Source organism: Syzygium oleosum, unplaced genomic scaffold, assembly GCF_021117445.2.
Source record: "Syzygium oleosum isolate NSW1041296 unplaced genomic scaffold, Sole_v2.1 Sole_v2.14, whole genome shotgun sequence".
NCBI lineage: Eukaryota > Viridiplantae > Streptophyta > Magnoliopsida > Myrtales > Myrtaceae > Syzygium > Syzygium oleosum.
In genome coordinates, this window is record NW_026607498.1 from 5,364,184 (window position 1) to 5,379,172 (window position 14,989).

Here is a 14,989-nt window from a genome sequence, read left to right on the forward strand (position 1 = left end):
CATTTGACCACATGAGAATTGTTCCAGACATAGTTTTAGTCGGACATAATGAGCTTAAAACCGACAATGACGAGACATTTCAGAGAGGCATGAGTAGTGTCAGTATCCCGAAAAACAAGAAAATAATCAAAGATCGCCCGTTTGGTAAACTCACGTGTAATCTATTAGTCTCCCTTGGTGAATTGAGGCAATTCGAAGTGAAGAGTGCATTGTAATGTCGAAGTGAATTAGTGAATCTCTACTGACATCTACTCTACTATGCTCTGAATTGACAAATCCTCTCACATTAAATCCCGCATCATAATGACAAAATTAAGCAATTTATATACATGATTAAACTCTATGATCAACCAAACCCACTTCACACATCAACCACTCCAAAGTGTTCCCAAAGTTTTGATCAATTGAAGCAAATTGCCCCCTAATAAAAATTGGGAAAAAGAAGATGAAAGAAAGACATGTTAGCCATAGAAAAGTGACATCTTTCAAATGCTCTCGCCATGATTCATGAGTGCCTCACGCCTCTACTTATGGTCCCTCCAAAGAACCCCCATTCCCATCCATGGCATTCATGAGTGCTTGTGAAGTATCACTATTATAAATTTATGACCGCATATGTTAGTGGCCCCTTCCCTTTTCTAGTTCCTTTTTATCCTACAAAAGGGCATGCCCAGATCTATGAAGTAAAAAGTGGGCAAGATCCCATTCTTCTGATAATGTTGTAATTTTGATTGGAATAGGAGCATGTACCACCTCTTTCACAACATCACATGCAATCTCTTCCACGACCCACCTCCCCTTCCTTTTTAGGCCTTTATAAGCTTGCATTGCTATCTCACTTCACTCCCACATGCATTCAATACCCATCAGGCTTTGAGGCAAGTAGACATGGATCCTTCACTTTCTGTGCCCTGTGTGTGTGTGTAAGGTCTTGATTAGAATGTGATTTGGATTAGTGTGTTTCTGCATTATTGGTTAGTGATATGCTTTATTCGTGGCTTCATCATGTCTCTGACTTGTTTTAGACACTTAAAAACCAACTGCCCCATTACTTCATGACTGTTTTGGCTCACTTTTTTGTAGAAAAATCATGCACTTCCCTGCATAACACCACTGTATGAACTGCTTCTGCTATGAGATTAAGGTCGTAGATGAACCCAATCTAACCCTCTGCAATTCCAAATATGGCTCAAAGTGCAAAGCAGCATAGCACCTCAAGAAACTGATGCTCTCAATGCACTGATCTAAATCTTTACTAGTTAAGTTTGCAAGCAGGTTGCCACAATTGACATCGATGAACGAGCGAGTCAATCAATTACCGATATCCTCATCCTTATATATCCTTCTAATGTCTGAATTCGGAATAATGAGCCGATCTTTTGTTCCCTCTGCACATTTTGCACATTCAGAGAAATTAGCTTTGATCAATTGATATGTCTGCTTTGATTGATTTGCTTTGATCTGCACACTGTGCAGAGGTACAATGAACTCTTGGACATTCCTCCTATTCCTAGCCTTCTTGATCACTACCACAAATGCTTCAGAGGACACAAAGACTTACATTGTTCACATGGATAACACGAGAATGTCCCAACCGAGTAACATGGATCAAGGGGACTCAAAGCAATGGTATGAATCGATCCTGGAGTCCATCGCTGAATCTTCTTCTTCTACCTCTCGGCTTCTTTATGTCTATGAAACTGCCATCTCTGGGTTTGCCGCGAAGCTTTCATCCGAGCAGCTTCGCTCGTTGACCAGAGTCGATGGGTTCCTCTCTGCCACAGAAGATGAATTGCTTACTCTCCACACTACGCATTCGCCCCAATTTCTCGGCCTGCAAAATGGAAGAGGATTATGGGAAGAGGCAAAGCTCAACTCCGACATGATAGTCGGTCTTATCGATACAGGAATCTGGCCGGAGCACGTCAGTTTCCGAGACACGGGCATGCCCGAAGTGCCATCTCGGTGGAAAGGTGCTTGTGAAAGCGGCACAAACTTTTCATCTTCGAACTGCAACAGAAAGCTCATTGGCGCGAGGGCCTTCTTCAAGGGCTACGAATCCGTTGTTGGAAAAATCAATGAGGCGACAGATTACCGATCTCCACGCGATAGGCAGGGTCACGGGTCTCACACGGCCTCCACGGCTTCTGGTGATCTTGTAAAAAAGGCAAGCTTGTTCGGCTTGGCCAAGGGATCCGCCACCGGCATGGAGTACACGGCTAGGATTGCTGTCTACAAAGTTTGTTGGAGGCTGGGCTGCGCCAACTCGGACATACTAGCCGCGATGGACTGTGCCACATTGGACGGTGTCGACGTGCTGTCACTTTCTTTAGGAGGCATTGCAAGGCCTTATTATACAGATACCATTGCGATAGCCTCGTTCAGTGCAGTCCAAAGAGGCGTTTTTGTGTCATGCTCAGCAGGAAATTCAGGGCCGAGCCCTTCGACCGTTAGCAATGCCGCCCCGTGGATAATGACGGTTGCAGCCAGCTACCTTGACAGGAGCTTCCCGACGAAAGTCAAGCTCGGGGACGGCCAGACTTTCGAAGGATCATCCCTATACTCAGGCAAGCCCACTGAGCAGCTCCCACTCGTGTACCGAGAGACTGCTGGTGGCAAAAGAGCCGAGTATTGCACAGCAGGCACGTTGGACCCGAAGCTCGTCAACGGCAAAATCGTCATCTGTGACCGGGGGCTGAACAGCCGGACCGACAAGGGACAGCAAGTGAAGCTAGTGGGTGGAGCCGCAATGATCATGCTCAACGACGAAAACGAAGGCGAAGAGACTCTGGCTGACGCCCACATTTTGCCGGCCACCTCTGTAGGAGCCTCAGCAGCCAAAGCCATCAAGCAGTACCTCAACTTATCAGACAACCCGACTGCATCAATCTCTTTCCGAGGCACGGTGTACGGGTATCGTGCACCGGTCATGGCCGCGTTCTCTTCGAGGGGCCCCAGCCTGGTGGGTCCTGAAGTCATCAAGCCCGATGTCACCGCCCCGGGTGTTAATATACTGGCCGCATGGACCCCGGTTACTGCCCCTTCACTCCTGAGGAGCGACAACCGTAGCGTGCTATTCAACATAATCTCGGGCACTTCGATGTCGTGCCCTCACGTCAGTGGCCTAGCCGCACTCCTAAAATCGGTGCACAAGGACTGGTCACCGGCTGCTATAAAATCAGCCCTCATGACCACAGCCTATACTGTAGACAACAGGAGGGAACCCATTTCCGATATCGGCTACGGCTTCGAGGTGGCGACACCGTTTGCATTCGGGTCGGGCCACGTCGATCCGGAGCAGGCCTCAAATCCTGGACTGATCTACGACATAACGACCGTTGACTACCTGAATCATCTCTGCAGTCTCAAGTACAAATCCTCGCAAATAGCTCTCTTTGCAAAGACCAACTATACCTGTCCTAGAAACGCAGCCGCGCATCCTGGCGACCTGAACTACCCATCCTTTGCTGTGCTGTTCAAGTACGGCGCTGGGAACGCGATCGTTGCGCACAAGAGGACAGCGACGAATGTCGGCAATCCGATGAGGAGGTACAGGGTGCAGGTGGATGAACCCAACGGAGTGTCAGTGATCGTCGAGCCGAGGAATTTGGTTTTCGGGAAACTAGGAGAGAAGCAGAGTTACAAGGTGACTTTCGTGGCGCTAGGAGGAAGTTCTGTTCCCTCCAACTCGTCCTTCGGGTCGATTGCTTGGATCTCTGGGAGGTACATCGTCAGGAGTCCCATTGCTGTAACCTGGAACTAGAACTGGGAATTTAGTAGATCAGAGACCCGGATTGGGTTTAAAGATTTGCAAAGGAAGGGAAAAATTCAAAATCAGACGAGGAACTCGCGCCGCACTTTCTTCGTTTCGCTTAGAAACATCCCAATTTGTCTCTACTATTCCATTCTAAGTAAACATTTCCGTGCTGGTAGATTTCCGAGCCGAAAAGCCATTGGCGAGGAAAGTTCTCAACGACCCGATTTTCCGGGAAGTGTATTTTATTTGTCAACGCGCGTCGATTTACGCAACTTCCCTGTTGAAAAGGTGGATGCAAATGAAAAGGACTAGGTGTTTGTTTTCCGGAAACGTCACAGGCTATGTGAATCTGAAGCAACTAGGAAAAAGATGGAACTTGGTCCGGTCAATCAAGACTTGCTCATTTAATTGGCAACGCCGTGACCTGACCCACGATGAAACGTGTTTGAATTGGCAAAAGGCCAGGAAGAAGTAAACGTAATGATGTGGGAACTGAATTGCAGAGGGTGAAAAGTCCAACTTACGACATGAGAGGTTGTATTTCCACTTGGGATTTGGGTGGAGAACCATAACCCGGAAATTAGTAATAAAATCGATCAACTTGTCGCGGTCGTGTAGGGGCACGAGACCGATACTTGCATCCAAAAAAAATTGGCAAAAAGAAAAGAGGTCATTGGGTGTAATTTTTTGTTTTGATAGTGATAAGGTCGACGACATTGGCCCGGTCCCCGGATGCGGCTCGCGGTCTCGTAGTGGCGCGGGACCGTTATTTGCAACCCCGGGATTCACGAGGTCAGAATTGCTTGCAACGGAATGCGAAATTCTTGAGGCCGGTGAATAGGTTTAGGCTCGCCTCACGACGGGGATGCGAGATTCCGAGGCCGGCGAATAGGTTCCCGGACCTCTGGCGCTCTGGTGGTGTTAAGGTGACGGGCCTCGCCTATCTCAGAGTCTCAAACTTATAGGTCGCGAGTGGCGCCGAGCGCCCGACTCGAAATTGTTTCCAACACAAGTCGGTGACATTTCTCGCCCAATTTGGCACACCTTACGACGATGTTCGGAGAGACAGCTACGCCGGTCACCTCTTTTTCCGCCTCTTGCAAACATCCACACGACCCTTTTAAGCTAAGGTACCGCAATCTCACGGTATACACACACCACACAACACGCGTGCTACAGTATCGCCGCGAAATATCAAGCACATAACACACGTGCCCAAAAAAAGAAATAAATAAGCACGAAATATCAGGAAAAGCCTCTCATGGGTCGCACGTTCTCCCCTGATCCCACATGATCAAACGGTACACGTTCCAATTTCACCAACTCTTAAACATGATTTACTAACCCGAACATAAATTTTTTAGCTAAGCAAATTGGTTGGAAACCACGAGAACGTGTCGCGCGTTCTTCGATCCCATCTGACAAATTTTGTAAAATTCCTAACAAAGCCTTACCAAACGATTTCCCGTTCTCAAACTATTTCTCTGAGCATCGAACAAAAATTTGCACGTCAAGACGCCTACCAAACTACCAAAATTGCCAATAATGTACTTAAAATTGAGGAATCCTTATTTATAAAAATTCGAGACAAGGTACTTCGGATTTCGTGGTATTCTAGAACGGCTTTTGACCTTTTCCCCTTTCCCTCCCCTCCCCGTATACGCCTGACCTTTTGCGTCGTCTTCCTGGCTGGGAGGTCCCTTGGGGGCCACCACCCCCCCGGTGTCCAATAGGAGTCGTCCACGTGTCGGACGGCCCTCGAGTCGTGAGCAGATCCCCGTGCGTGCGCGCGCGAGTGAAACCGTCGGCAGCATCACCCGGGACCGATGTTATCTGGGGAAGTTACCTCTTTGCCCCTCTCGTCGCCCTGTCCGTCCGATTCCAAATGGCCACGTGGCGTCCGAGCGCCGCCTCGTGATTTTCCCCAAATTTAATTGCGTGAATTATGAAAGCAGCCAAATTTGGCGGCAATTTTCTTATTAAAAAAAAGAAGAAAAAGAAAAACCTTCTCGACATTTTAAGGATCCGTGACGATATTTTATTTTGATACGCAACAATTTGTCAAAAGTATTTTCCCTTTTCATATATTTTGCTTAGGAAAAGCTTTCTCGAGCATACACGATTTAAGTAGTTTTTCTAATTTGAGTAAATTTCGTAATTGAAGCAATTTCTAAATTTGAAAAGTCTTTCCTTAAAAAGGGTTTTTTATCGTGCTTTCAATATAGGAGATGCGTCTCTATTCGATGAATAGAGACATAAGAGCAAATAAGAGAAGTGTTAGGATTTTCTCTCTTTGAATTTTTTGAGTGAGTTCTTTTTGCGAGAGATTGTGAGATATTCTCACTCAAGAGCGGCCGTAAACATCGTATTCTCCCAGTTTGTATTGGATTTCTTAATTGATGTTGACCCTTCCCGGATGTAGGCACCAACTCTTGAACCGAATCACGTAAATATCCGGTGATTTTATTGTTCCACGTCTCTAGCAATTTTCTCTTTCTCGCGAGTGACTTGAATTGCAAAATTCGTTAGTGATTTGTGACTGATGGGATGTTCCAATCCCGCGGAGGCTAATTAACATTGCAACGACCGACATAAAGCTGCTATTTCGAAATTCAGTTATATAACGAAAAAAAAATTCATATATACTATTAGTGATATCAGGATATCTCTTGATTATTTATATCTCTCAATATTGTGCATATATCGCACTGGATTGTGCAAACCCCTTATTAATTATAATTAGTAATTGGTATTATGTTTATCTTATTACCTTATCGGTATATCGAAATATACATAAATTCCACAATTTATCCCTTCCGCCTTATACTAGTACGATAATAGAAAAAAAAAATCCCATCATTTCAAGCACGATAATTAATAATATGCATCTCAATTAGGTGCCTAATATTTCCGCTAAGCATTCCTAATCGGTGCTTATTATTATCATCCTACGAGACATTTCCCTTTTTGCCCCCCAAACAACCGGGTCGGTTTCGGACCAACTGGGACGAGAATCCTCCGACCAAAACCCAAAACAAAAAACAAAAAAGGAAAAAAGCTACCCAAGGATCCATCCCGATATTCCCTTCCCTATCACCTCTTACTTTTTCTCCTCCCTCTTTTTTTTTTTCTTTTCATTTCCGAGCTCGGCGTCCCACGTGGCAGGGCCCCCCCAGGGGCAGCCGGCGGTCATTTCACAGCCCCCCCCACCGCCAATCGCCATGCTTTGACGAAGCAAAACGAAGAAGAAGAAGCAGGAGGAGGCAAGCGGCTCGCCAGGCGCCATCTGAAACGCCCGCAACTTTCTCTCTCTACTTCTCTCTCTCTCTCTCTAGAACCTTCCTCCCTCCGGAGCTTCCACGGCGGATCTTCCCCTCCCCTCCTCCGTTCCTTGATAGTCGCCGCCGCCGGCGGCCAGGCGCCATCTCTCTCCCTCTCTCTCTCTTCCCGTTCCCGCCGCGTCTCTCGCCGATCGCGCGGGTCCTCACCGGAAAAGGCTGCTTCCGCCGGGCGATTCCGATCGCGGTTAGCGGAGAAAAAAAGAGGCGACGACCTTCCTCCTCGCACACCTCTCGTCCGTCCGTCCGTCCGTCCGTTCGTTCGTTCGTTCTCGTTTCTCGCGTGCGGTCATCTCCCGGAGGAGAACCGAGAAACGCGGAGCGCGTTCGATTCCGTCGGAGGTCGTCGTCGTCGTCGTCGGAGGTTTTCCGGAATCGGGAGGAGCTCGATCTCGGGATTCATCTTCGCGTTGTTCCGGTTCCTATTCATCTGGTTGAGAAGCGGCTCTGATTGCCGAGCATCTTGCTGATTGTGGGCTACTGTTTGTTGTTGTTGTTGTTGTTTCTGCTGCCGTTGTTGTTCGTAAATGGATAATTATGGCTCGCCGCCGCATTATCCGTACCCCAATCCCTATGGATATCCTCCACCACCTCCGAATCACGCTTACCCGCCGCCGCAGCCGTACCCTTATCAAGCTCCGAGCTATGGGTACCCTCCTCATTACCCGGCCCCTCCGCCGCCCGCCTCTTACTCCGGGCCCTTGGACTACCACCAGCCGTCGGCGGCGGCGCCGCCCCCGGCCGCGGCCTCCCACTCCGGGCCCTTAGATTACCACCACCACCACCACCCGCCGCCGGGCCATGCCAGCTCGTTTCCTTACCAGTACCCGGCTCTCCCTCCTTCTCCTTCTCACCAACCGCCTCTTCACCATCACAGCAGCTTCCACCACTACAGCTCGGCCCACTACCAGTACGAGCAGCAGTCGTCGCCGGAAGTCCACTCCCACGCCCCTTCCCGCACCCACAGTTTCTCCGGCGGCCAGCGGCTGGAGAGTTCGGGCTCTTTCGGAACCGATGCGTACCCGAGGCACGAGGCTGCGCATGATGCGTCCCCTAATTACACTTCCATTTATCCTCCGCTGGATGATCTCCTGAGTTCTATGCGGATATCGGAAGGTCACTCGACCACCCCTGCATCTCCTCCAGCTCCTGCGGTTCCACAGTTGGAGGCTCATTCTGCGAATTCGAGTTTCAATAGCCACACGAATTTCTATGGTTACCCGAATGACTCGTTCTCGAGTAGCTGGGAGGAAAGTTCAGGCTTATATGATACGCCCACTCATCCTGCTTATGTCCACTCGAGCTCGTTTAATGGATCGCAGCATAGTCAGAGTCTGCAAATCGTGCCCCTGCAACATCCCAAAGGATCTTTGAAGGTTCTCCTGTTACATGGTAATTTGGATATTTGTGTACATGAAGCAAGAAATCTTCCAAACATGGACATGTTCCACAAGACTTTGGGCGACTTGTATAGTAAATTGCCAGGGACTGTGCAAAATAAGATTGAAGGGCATATGACTAGCAAGGTTACCAGCGATCCCTACGTTACGATATCCGTGTCCGATGCCGTGATCGGTAGGACATTTGTGTTGAGCAACTCCGAAAATCCTGTTTGGCAGCAACATTTTTATGTGCCTGTCGCTCACTGTGCTGCAGAAGTCCACTTTGTTGTTAAGGATAGCGATGTGGTAGGATCACAAGTTATGGGAGTTGTTGCCATTCCAGTGGAACAGATATATTCAGGAGCAAAGATTGAGGGTACTTATCCAATCTTGAACAGTAACGGCAAGCCTTGTAAGCCTGGAGCAGTATTGAGTTTATCAATTGAGTACACTCCAATAGAAAGACTCAGCACTTATCATCATGGTGTGGGGGCCGGTCCTCATTATCATGGGGTTGCTGGCACATATTTTCCCCTAAGAAAAGGTGGAACTGTTACTCTTTATCAGGATGCCCATGTTCCAGATGGGTCGCTTCCCGACGTGAAGCTTGATGGCGGGATGCGTTATGCCCATGGAAAGTGCTGGCAAGACATTTTTGAAGCAATACGCCAGGCCCGAAAATTGATTTATATCACAGGCTGGTCCGTGTGGCACAAAGTTAGATTGGTGCGCGATGCTGCTTCTGACTCAGGTGGCACCTTGGGGGAACTTTTGAGGACCAAGTCTCAAGAAGGAGTGAGAGTGCTGCTTCTTGTGTGGGATGACCCTACTTCTAGGAACATTTTGGGCTATACAACAGTGAGTACCTTACCTCTTAATGCCAAGTACTCATGACGTTTCCTCAGTAGGAAGTTTATAGGAACGTCTTTAGTATGCTATTTGTCCTAATCCTAAAAATTGAATGGGAATTTACTAAATTTGTGACTGCTTTGCAATTTAGGAGTGGGCAGTTTTGACCAATTACCTAATAATTTTATATTGCGTGATTTGACTCTTGATTACCAACTCTGCAATGATTGAAAATAAGTTTGTTTTATAGCACCAGATATGGGAGGAAGCAACTTTTTTTGCTAACATCACTGTGAGTTTCTGATTTGCCAGTGTTGGAATGTTCATGCAAAGATGCCTGGCTTCCCCTGAGAGAAAGATGCCGTTTTTTTGTCTCTGTCTATGAAGCTTTAAAAACCTTAAGTTAACCTAGGATTGGTTGAATGGTAATTTGTTAGTTACGGAGGAGAAGATTGTGAATAATTGGCGTTCATTCTCAAACTTTTTTCCCCTATAATCCTACGAAAGATGAGGACAAAACTTTAAAACAATAGATGATTTTAGCTGATCCTCCCAAAATCCCATGTACAAAAGTTTTCTTTATTAGGGAAGGAACAGATTTAAGTGAAGGCACATAGAAGGGCTTCATAGTCTCCAAGTTTCTGGTAGGGCTACATGACTCCATTGACTTGGAAGACCGTAGAATATTTGTAGTTTTTCTTATTAGTAATAGCTTTATTGACAGCTCCATGTTTCTATTTACTGGAATCCAACATTGATACCTTTAACCTAGAATTTTTTCTCACAATTTCCTAAATAGTTATACTTCCTGATCATTATCCATTTCATCTGTTATTTGTAAATTGTGACATTTGCTTTCTCAAAGTAATGTCTTCCTTCAATTGGTGCAGGATGGGATTATGGCGACCCATGATGAGGAGACTCGCCGGTTTTTCAAGCATTCGTCTGTGCAGGTGCTGCTTTGTCCAAGAGTTGCTGGAAAACGGAATAGTTGGGTCAAGCAGAGGGTTAGTTGCAATTATAGTTCCATTATTAATTTTCTCTATTACTTTCCCCCATGGTATCTTAACTATATGATCTGTCCATTATCCAGTCCTTATGATTTTGTTCTAGGCAGCATGATTGGCTTTGAACAGATGATTTAATTTAGAAAGTAAAAGCTTAATTCTGCCCTTTTGGATGTCAATGATTTCCTTTCCCTTCCTTTCCTTTGGCAGTATAAGACTTTTGGATATTTGTATAAAGAGAACATTGGACTTTTGGATGTTTGTGATCTCTTTTGTGCTTGAAATGTGTATATGAGATTTGAATCACATCTTCACATCAAGTTCTGTGTTTATCAGGAAGTGGGAACAATCTATACACACCATCAGAAAACTGTCATTGTGGATGCAGACGCCGGAAACTACAGAAGGAAAATTATAGCTTTTGTGGGAGGGCTTGATCTATGTGATGGGCGATATGACACTCCTCAACATCCTGTGTTTAGAACATTGCAAACAGTGCATAAAGACGACTACCATAACCCTACTTTCTCTGTAATTTCCTAACTCTTTCATCTTCAGTGAACTTCAGAGTGGAAATAGCGAAAATATAACACGAAACAGAATAATCATGGACACCGCATGAAAGAAGAGATTGAGTTAGTTATTGGTTTCCTTCACCATTTGAACTTTTTGTGTCTATTCTACGACGACAATGATATTCAAGTATAATCTTAGCCCATATGTTTTCTTTGATAAGTGATGCCATCTCATGTGTGAACAGGTGTGGTTTGTGCTAACTAGATCATCTTAAGATCTTGCGTGTCGGGTCCTCTGTTCATTCTCCACTAAGCTGTTGATAATTTCTGATTCCTTATTAAGAGGTCCTTGAAAGTTCCTTTTAGAAGCAATCATCTCAATAAGATCAATTTGATCTACCCAGCTATCTAAACAGCTCTAGTTATTAATGTTCATGGAGGTTGAAGGAATATATCATCACCATCCACAATGCATATACTCTCCGGTCACCTGTTTCAATTTTAAAAAAAAAAATTAAAGCTTTTAGTTAGAGATATTGTAATAGAAATTGTGGTAGTGTTCCTGCCACATATGATGGTCTGTATTAGCATTGTGTGTACAGCTATTAGTCCACTACAAAGGGTTTGGCTGTAAGGTAGATGCATGACAAGACAACTACTTAGGCCAATTAAATTGTGATGGCATTACAAATATAACTGTATAAAACTTTAGGATTCATGAAGCATTCTTGTTGATACTGTTTACGTGGGTCAAAATCAGATCTTTAACAACTTTTTGGCTATTGTTTGATGTTTTAAACCTGAGTAGGGTAATACTGCTGGAGCCCCAAGAGAACCGTGGCATGACTTGCATAGCAAAATTGATGGTCCAGCTGCATATGATGTCTTAACCAACTTTGAGGAACGCTGGTTTAGAGCTGCCAAACCCCGTGGGATTAAAAAGCTGAAGATGTCATATGATGATGCTTTGCTCAGGATAGACAGAATTCCAGATATTGTTGGAATATCTGATGTTTCTTTTGTTAGGGAGGATGATCCTGAGTCATGGCATGTTCAGGTACTGAAATATTTACATATCCGAGAAACTATCGATGGAAATTTTATTGATTGGAGTTATATGACTTAATGCAGATCTTTCGTTCGATTGATTCCAGCTCTGTTAAGGGGGACTTCCCAAAGGATCCAAAAGAGGCCACCAAAATGGTGAGGGGAAATAAATAACTTAGCCATCCTCTGTTTCATCTGCACGCAGCTGTTAAAATCAGTCTCTTTCTTGAGAATTTATTATTTACTTTGGTGAAGCAGAATCTCGTCTGTGGAAAGAATGTGCTGATTGACATGAGCATACACACGGCATATGTAAAAGCCATACGTTCTGCCCAACATTTCATCTATATCGAGAATCAATATTTCATCGGGTCTTCCTACAACTGGAATCAGCACAAGGACATAGGTATCAAGATTCTATCCTAAACTTGATTGTTATTTTTCTTTGCTAGGATAGACTTGATTGTTTGGTTCTTAGTAAACCTCTGATTTTCTTCTACCCATTATGAATTTGGTGTCACTCTAATACATATTCTGTAGGTGCTAACAATCTCATTCCAATGGAAATTGCTCTCAAAATTGCCGATAAAATTAGAGCACATGAGAGATTTGCTGCATATATAGTAGTCCCTATGTGGCCAGAGGGCGTTCCAACAGGGGCTGCCACACAAAGGATTCTGTATTGGCAGGTATGTCAATATTGTATGAGTAGTCAAGACTTTTTTGTTCTCGACAGCTTTTGTCCCCACTCGGCTATAAGTCAAAAAAGAAAGAAAAAGATTTCTCTGGTTTATAAAAAAAAAAAAAAAAAAGTAAAGGATTGCAGAGCCAATATAATTGATTGGAAGTGGAACATCAAAAAATATGTTTGTAATGTGCATTGCCTAATGTGCTGATTCAATCAAATTCGTCAGGTTTTATGGCATCATTATTTTGCTTTTGATCTTTGTAATCCATCAAGTTGCATTGTATTACGATCATATCTGATCATATGCAAGGTCACAGCATAAAGCTAAAGCATCTTTGCTTGCTGTGTTCTCTTGTGATCAACTATGCAAATGATGTATTCCTGCTTGTGCAGAATAAAACTATGCAAATGATGTATGAGACCATATACAAGGCCTTGGTGGAGGTTGGGCTTGAAGATGCATTTGCTCCGGAAGATTTTTTGAACTTCTTCTGTCTTGGGAATCGTGAGGCACCAGATTTGAGTGATACTCCACAGACTGGAAGTCCCAGTGCCGCAAATACCCCTCAAGTACTTCCTGTCCCTAAGAAGCTAAACTTCTTTTTCGTTTCATTGTGTGGCCACTTGTCTCTGTGATCAATGAATATTTTCTTTACAGATGTCATGAGTTGTTTACTGATTAATTGGTGTTTTCGCTGTCTCAATGATCCAAATCTGTTTTGCTTCTGAAATCTTGATCAATTATGGATTGTCTACTTTTACAAATGAATTTATAAAGCTCTCTACACTTTTGGGAAATTGCAGGCACACAGCCAGAAAAGTCGGAGATTCATGATTTATGTCCACTCAAAAGGCATGATAGTGGATGACGAGTATGTGATATTGGGGTCAGCTAATATCAACCAGCGGTCTATGGAGGGAACAAGAGACACTGAGATTGCTATGGGGGCCTACCAGCCTCAGCATACATGGGCGAGAAAATCATCTAATCCACGTGGACAGGTGGCTTTTAATATCGTTTGGGCATTTCTTTTTTCAAAGATATTTCAAATTCGTAGTTTTGCATGTTGAACTGGTGATGAATAAAATGATTGCTCCAAAATGTGATAAAGTAGAAGCTGTTTTCCCTCAAAGTTGTAAATTAAGGGATAGCGTTAAATTGATTCGAGCAAAATAATGTTGTGGAAGTTATCTTGCTATGTGCCTTACACTTTGCTCACTTTTACGCAAAGATTGGACGGATGAGTAACGGAAGTCGAATGAAGATAGATAGTATTTACAGGACAGATTTCTGACTTGTCCCTGTCTTTGCTTTATAGATCCATGGATATAGGATGTCACTGTGGGCTGAGCACATCGGAGGGATCGAGGATTGCTTTACACAGCCAGAAAGTCTAGAATGTGTTAAAAGGGTCAGATCACTCGGCGAGATGTACTGGCAACAATTTGCAGCCGAGGAAGTGTCGGAGATGCGAGGGCATCTCCTAAAATATCCTGTCAAAGTCGACCGGAAGGGCAAGGTGAGGCCTCTTCCAGGATGCGAAAATTTCCCCGACGTTGGAGGAAACATCGTGGGTTCATTTCTTGCCATCCAAGAAAACCTAACCATCTGATGTGCCATACTAATCCCAGTCGCTCGGATTTCCAAACGAAGATCGCCGCGAGAACACCGATTGCATTTTCCCCAGTCGAGTATATTTCTCATGTACAGCTTCTGCTTCCTTTTTTATTATCACACACGGGATGGGGAAATTATTTTTGTAGTGGGTTTCTTTCTTGTGTAACGGAGTTGACAGAATCTGAGATGTCCTATTTTGGGCTGTACAAAGTACATACCGATTGTTGACCAAAATACTTTGTTGTAATAATGAAAGGAAGGAATGCACACACACCAGGATACATTATGCAGTTCTGGCCGCGTTTCCCCGAGTCCCGGCTATACATCCGTTCTGCATTTGCAGCTTTGCGACGGAACTGGCGTCGCCACCAAAAGGGAAATCATGATCATGTATCGCATCCGTAACAAAACACGACACTCGATGCCGAATCCTACTATGGATCTATTGCAGATCGATCCATTGTGATTTTGTGGGACGGAAGGAACTCATGTACTCATTCTGATGAGACGAACATTCTGCACTTCTATCATCGTTTCCAAGCGAACCTAGCATATATATACCCCAATGCTTTGATTAACACGTGCTACACAATTGAATTGTGATCAAAGGATGATAATTCGTGTCGATACGTAGGATTGTGCCCCGTATGTCCGTCTCATGTTCAATTTTTTTCCATAAAATTTGTGTATTGAGATTGCATTCGGATCGCCGTTCCACATTTTCAGCTCAAATGTACAATACCTTTTACACTCGAAATTTTGAAATTCTAACAAATCAAGGGGTGAGT

The 14,989-nt window shown here is 44.6% G+C and overlaps 2 protein-coding genes across 2 annotated transcripts; both read left to right on the forward strand.

The window, feature by feature from the left end:
* The first annotated feature begins 1,478 nt into the window (after positions 1-1,478).
* On the forward strand, positions 1,479-3,837 carry LOC115667766 (subtilisin-like protease SBT1.1). Its single transcript, XM_030589310.2, has one exon. The coding sequence runs from the start codon at positions 1,484-1,486 to the stop codon at positions 3,761-3,763; it is 2,280 nt and encodes a 759-aa protein (XP_030445170.2). The 5' UTR covers positions 1,479-1,483; the 3' UTR covers positions 3,764-3,837.
* A 3,732-nt stretch (positions 3,838-7,569) lies between these two features.
* Positions 7,570-14,472, forward strand: LOC115691803 (phospholipase D gamma 1-like). The gene is made up of 10 exons (XM_030618541.2): positions 7,570-9,335; positions 10,217-10,333; positions 10,670-10,864; positions 11,657-11,905; positions 11,980-12,051; positions 12,154-12,301; positions 12,436-12,584; positions 12,977-13,153; positions 13,388-13,585; positions 13,903-14,472. Exons 1-10 carry the CDS (start codon positions 7,623-7,625, stop codon positions 14,194-14,196), a joined length of 3,312 nt encoding a protein of 1,103 aa, XP_030474401.2. The 5' UTR covers positions 7,570-7,622; the 3' UTR covers positions 14,197-14,472.
* Positions 14,473-14,989: the final 517 nt, after the last annotated feature.

Coding starts and splice junctions, on each gene's coding strand:
- LOC115667766 (XM_030589310.2), top strand. CDS start 1,484: ATGAACTCTTGGACATTCCTCCTATTCCTAGCCTTCTTGATCACTACC.
- LOC115691803 (XM_030618541.2), top strand. CDS start 7,623: ATGGATAATTATGGCTCGCCGCCGCATTATCCGTACCCCAATCCCTAT. Junction 10,334..10,669: donor ATAGTTGGGTCAAGCAGAGG/GTTAGTTGCAAT, acceptor TGTGTTTATCAG/GAAGTGGGAACAATCTATAC. Junction 12,052..12,153: donor CAAAAGAGGCCACCAAAATG/GTGAGGGGAAAT, acceptor TTGGTGAAGCAG/AATCTCGTCTGTGGAAAGAA.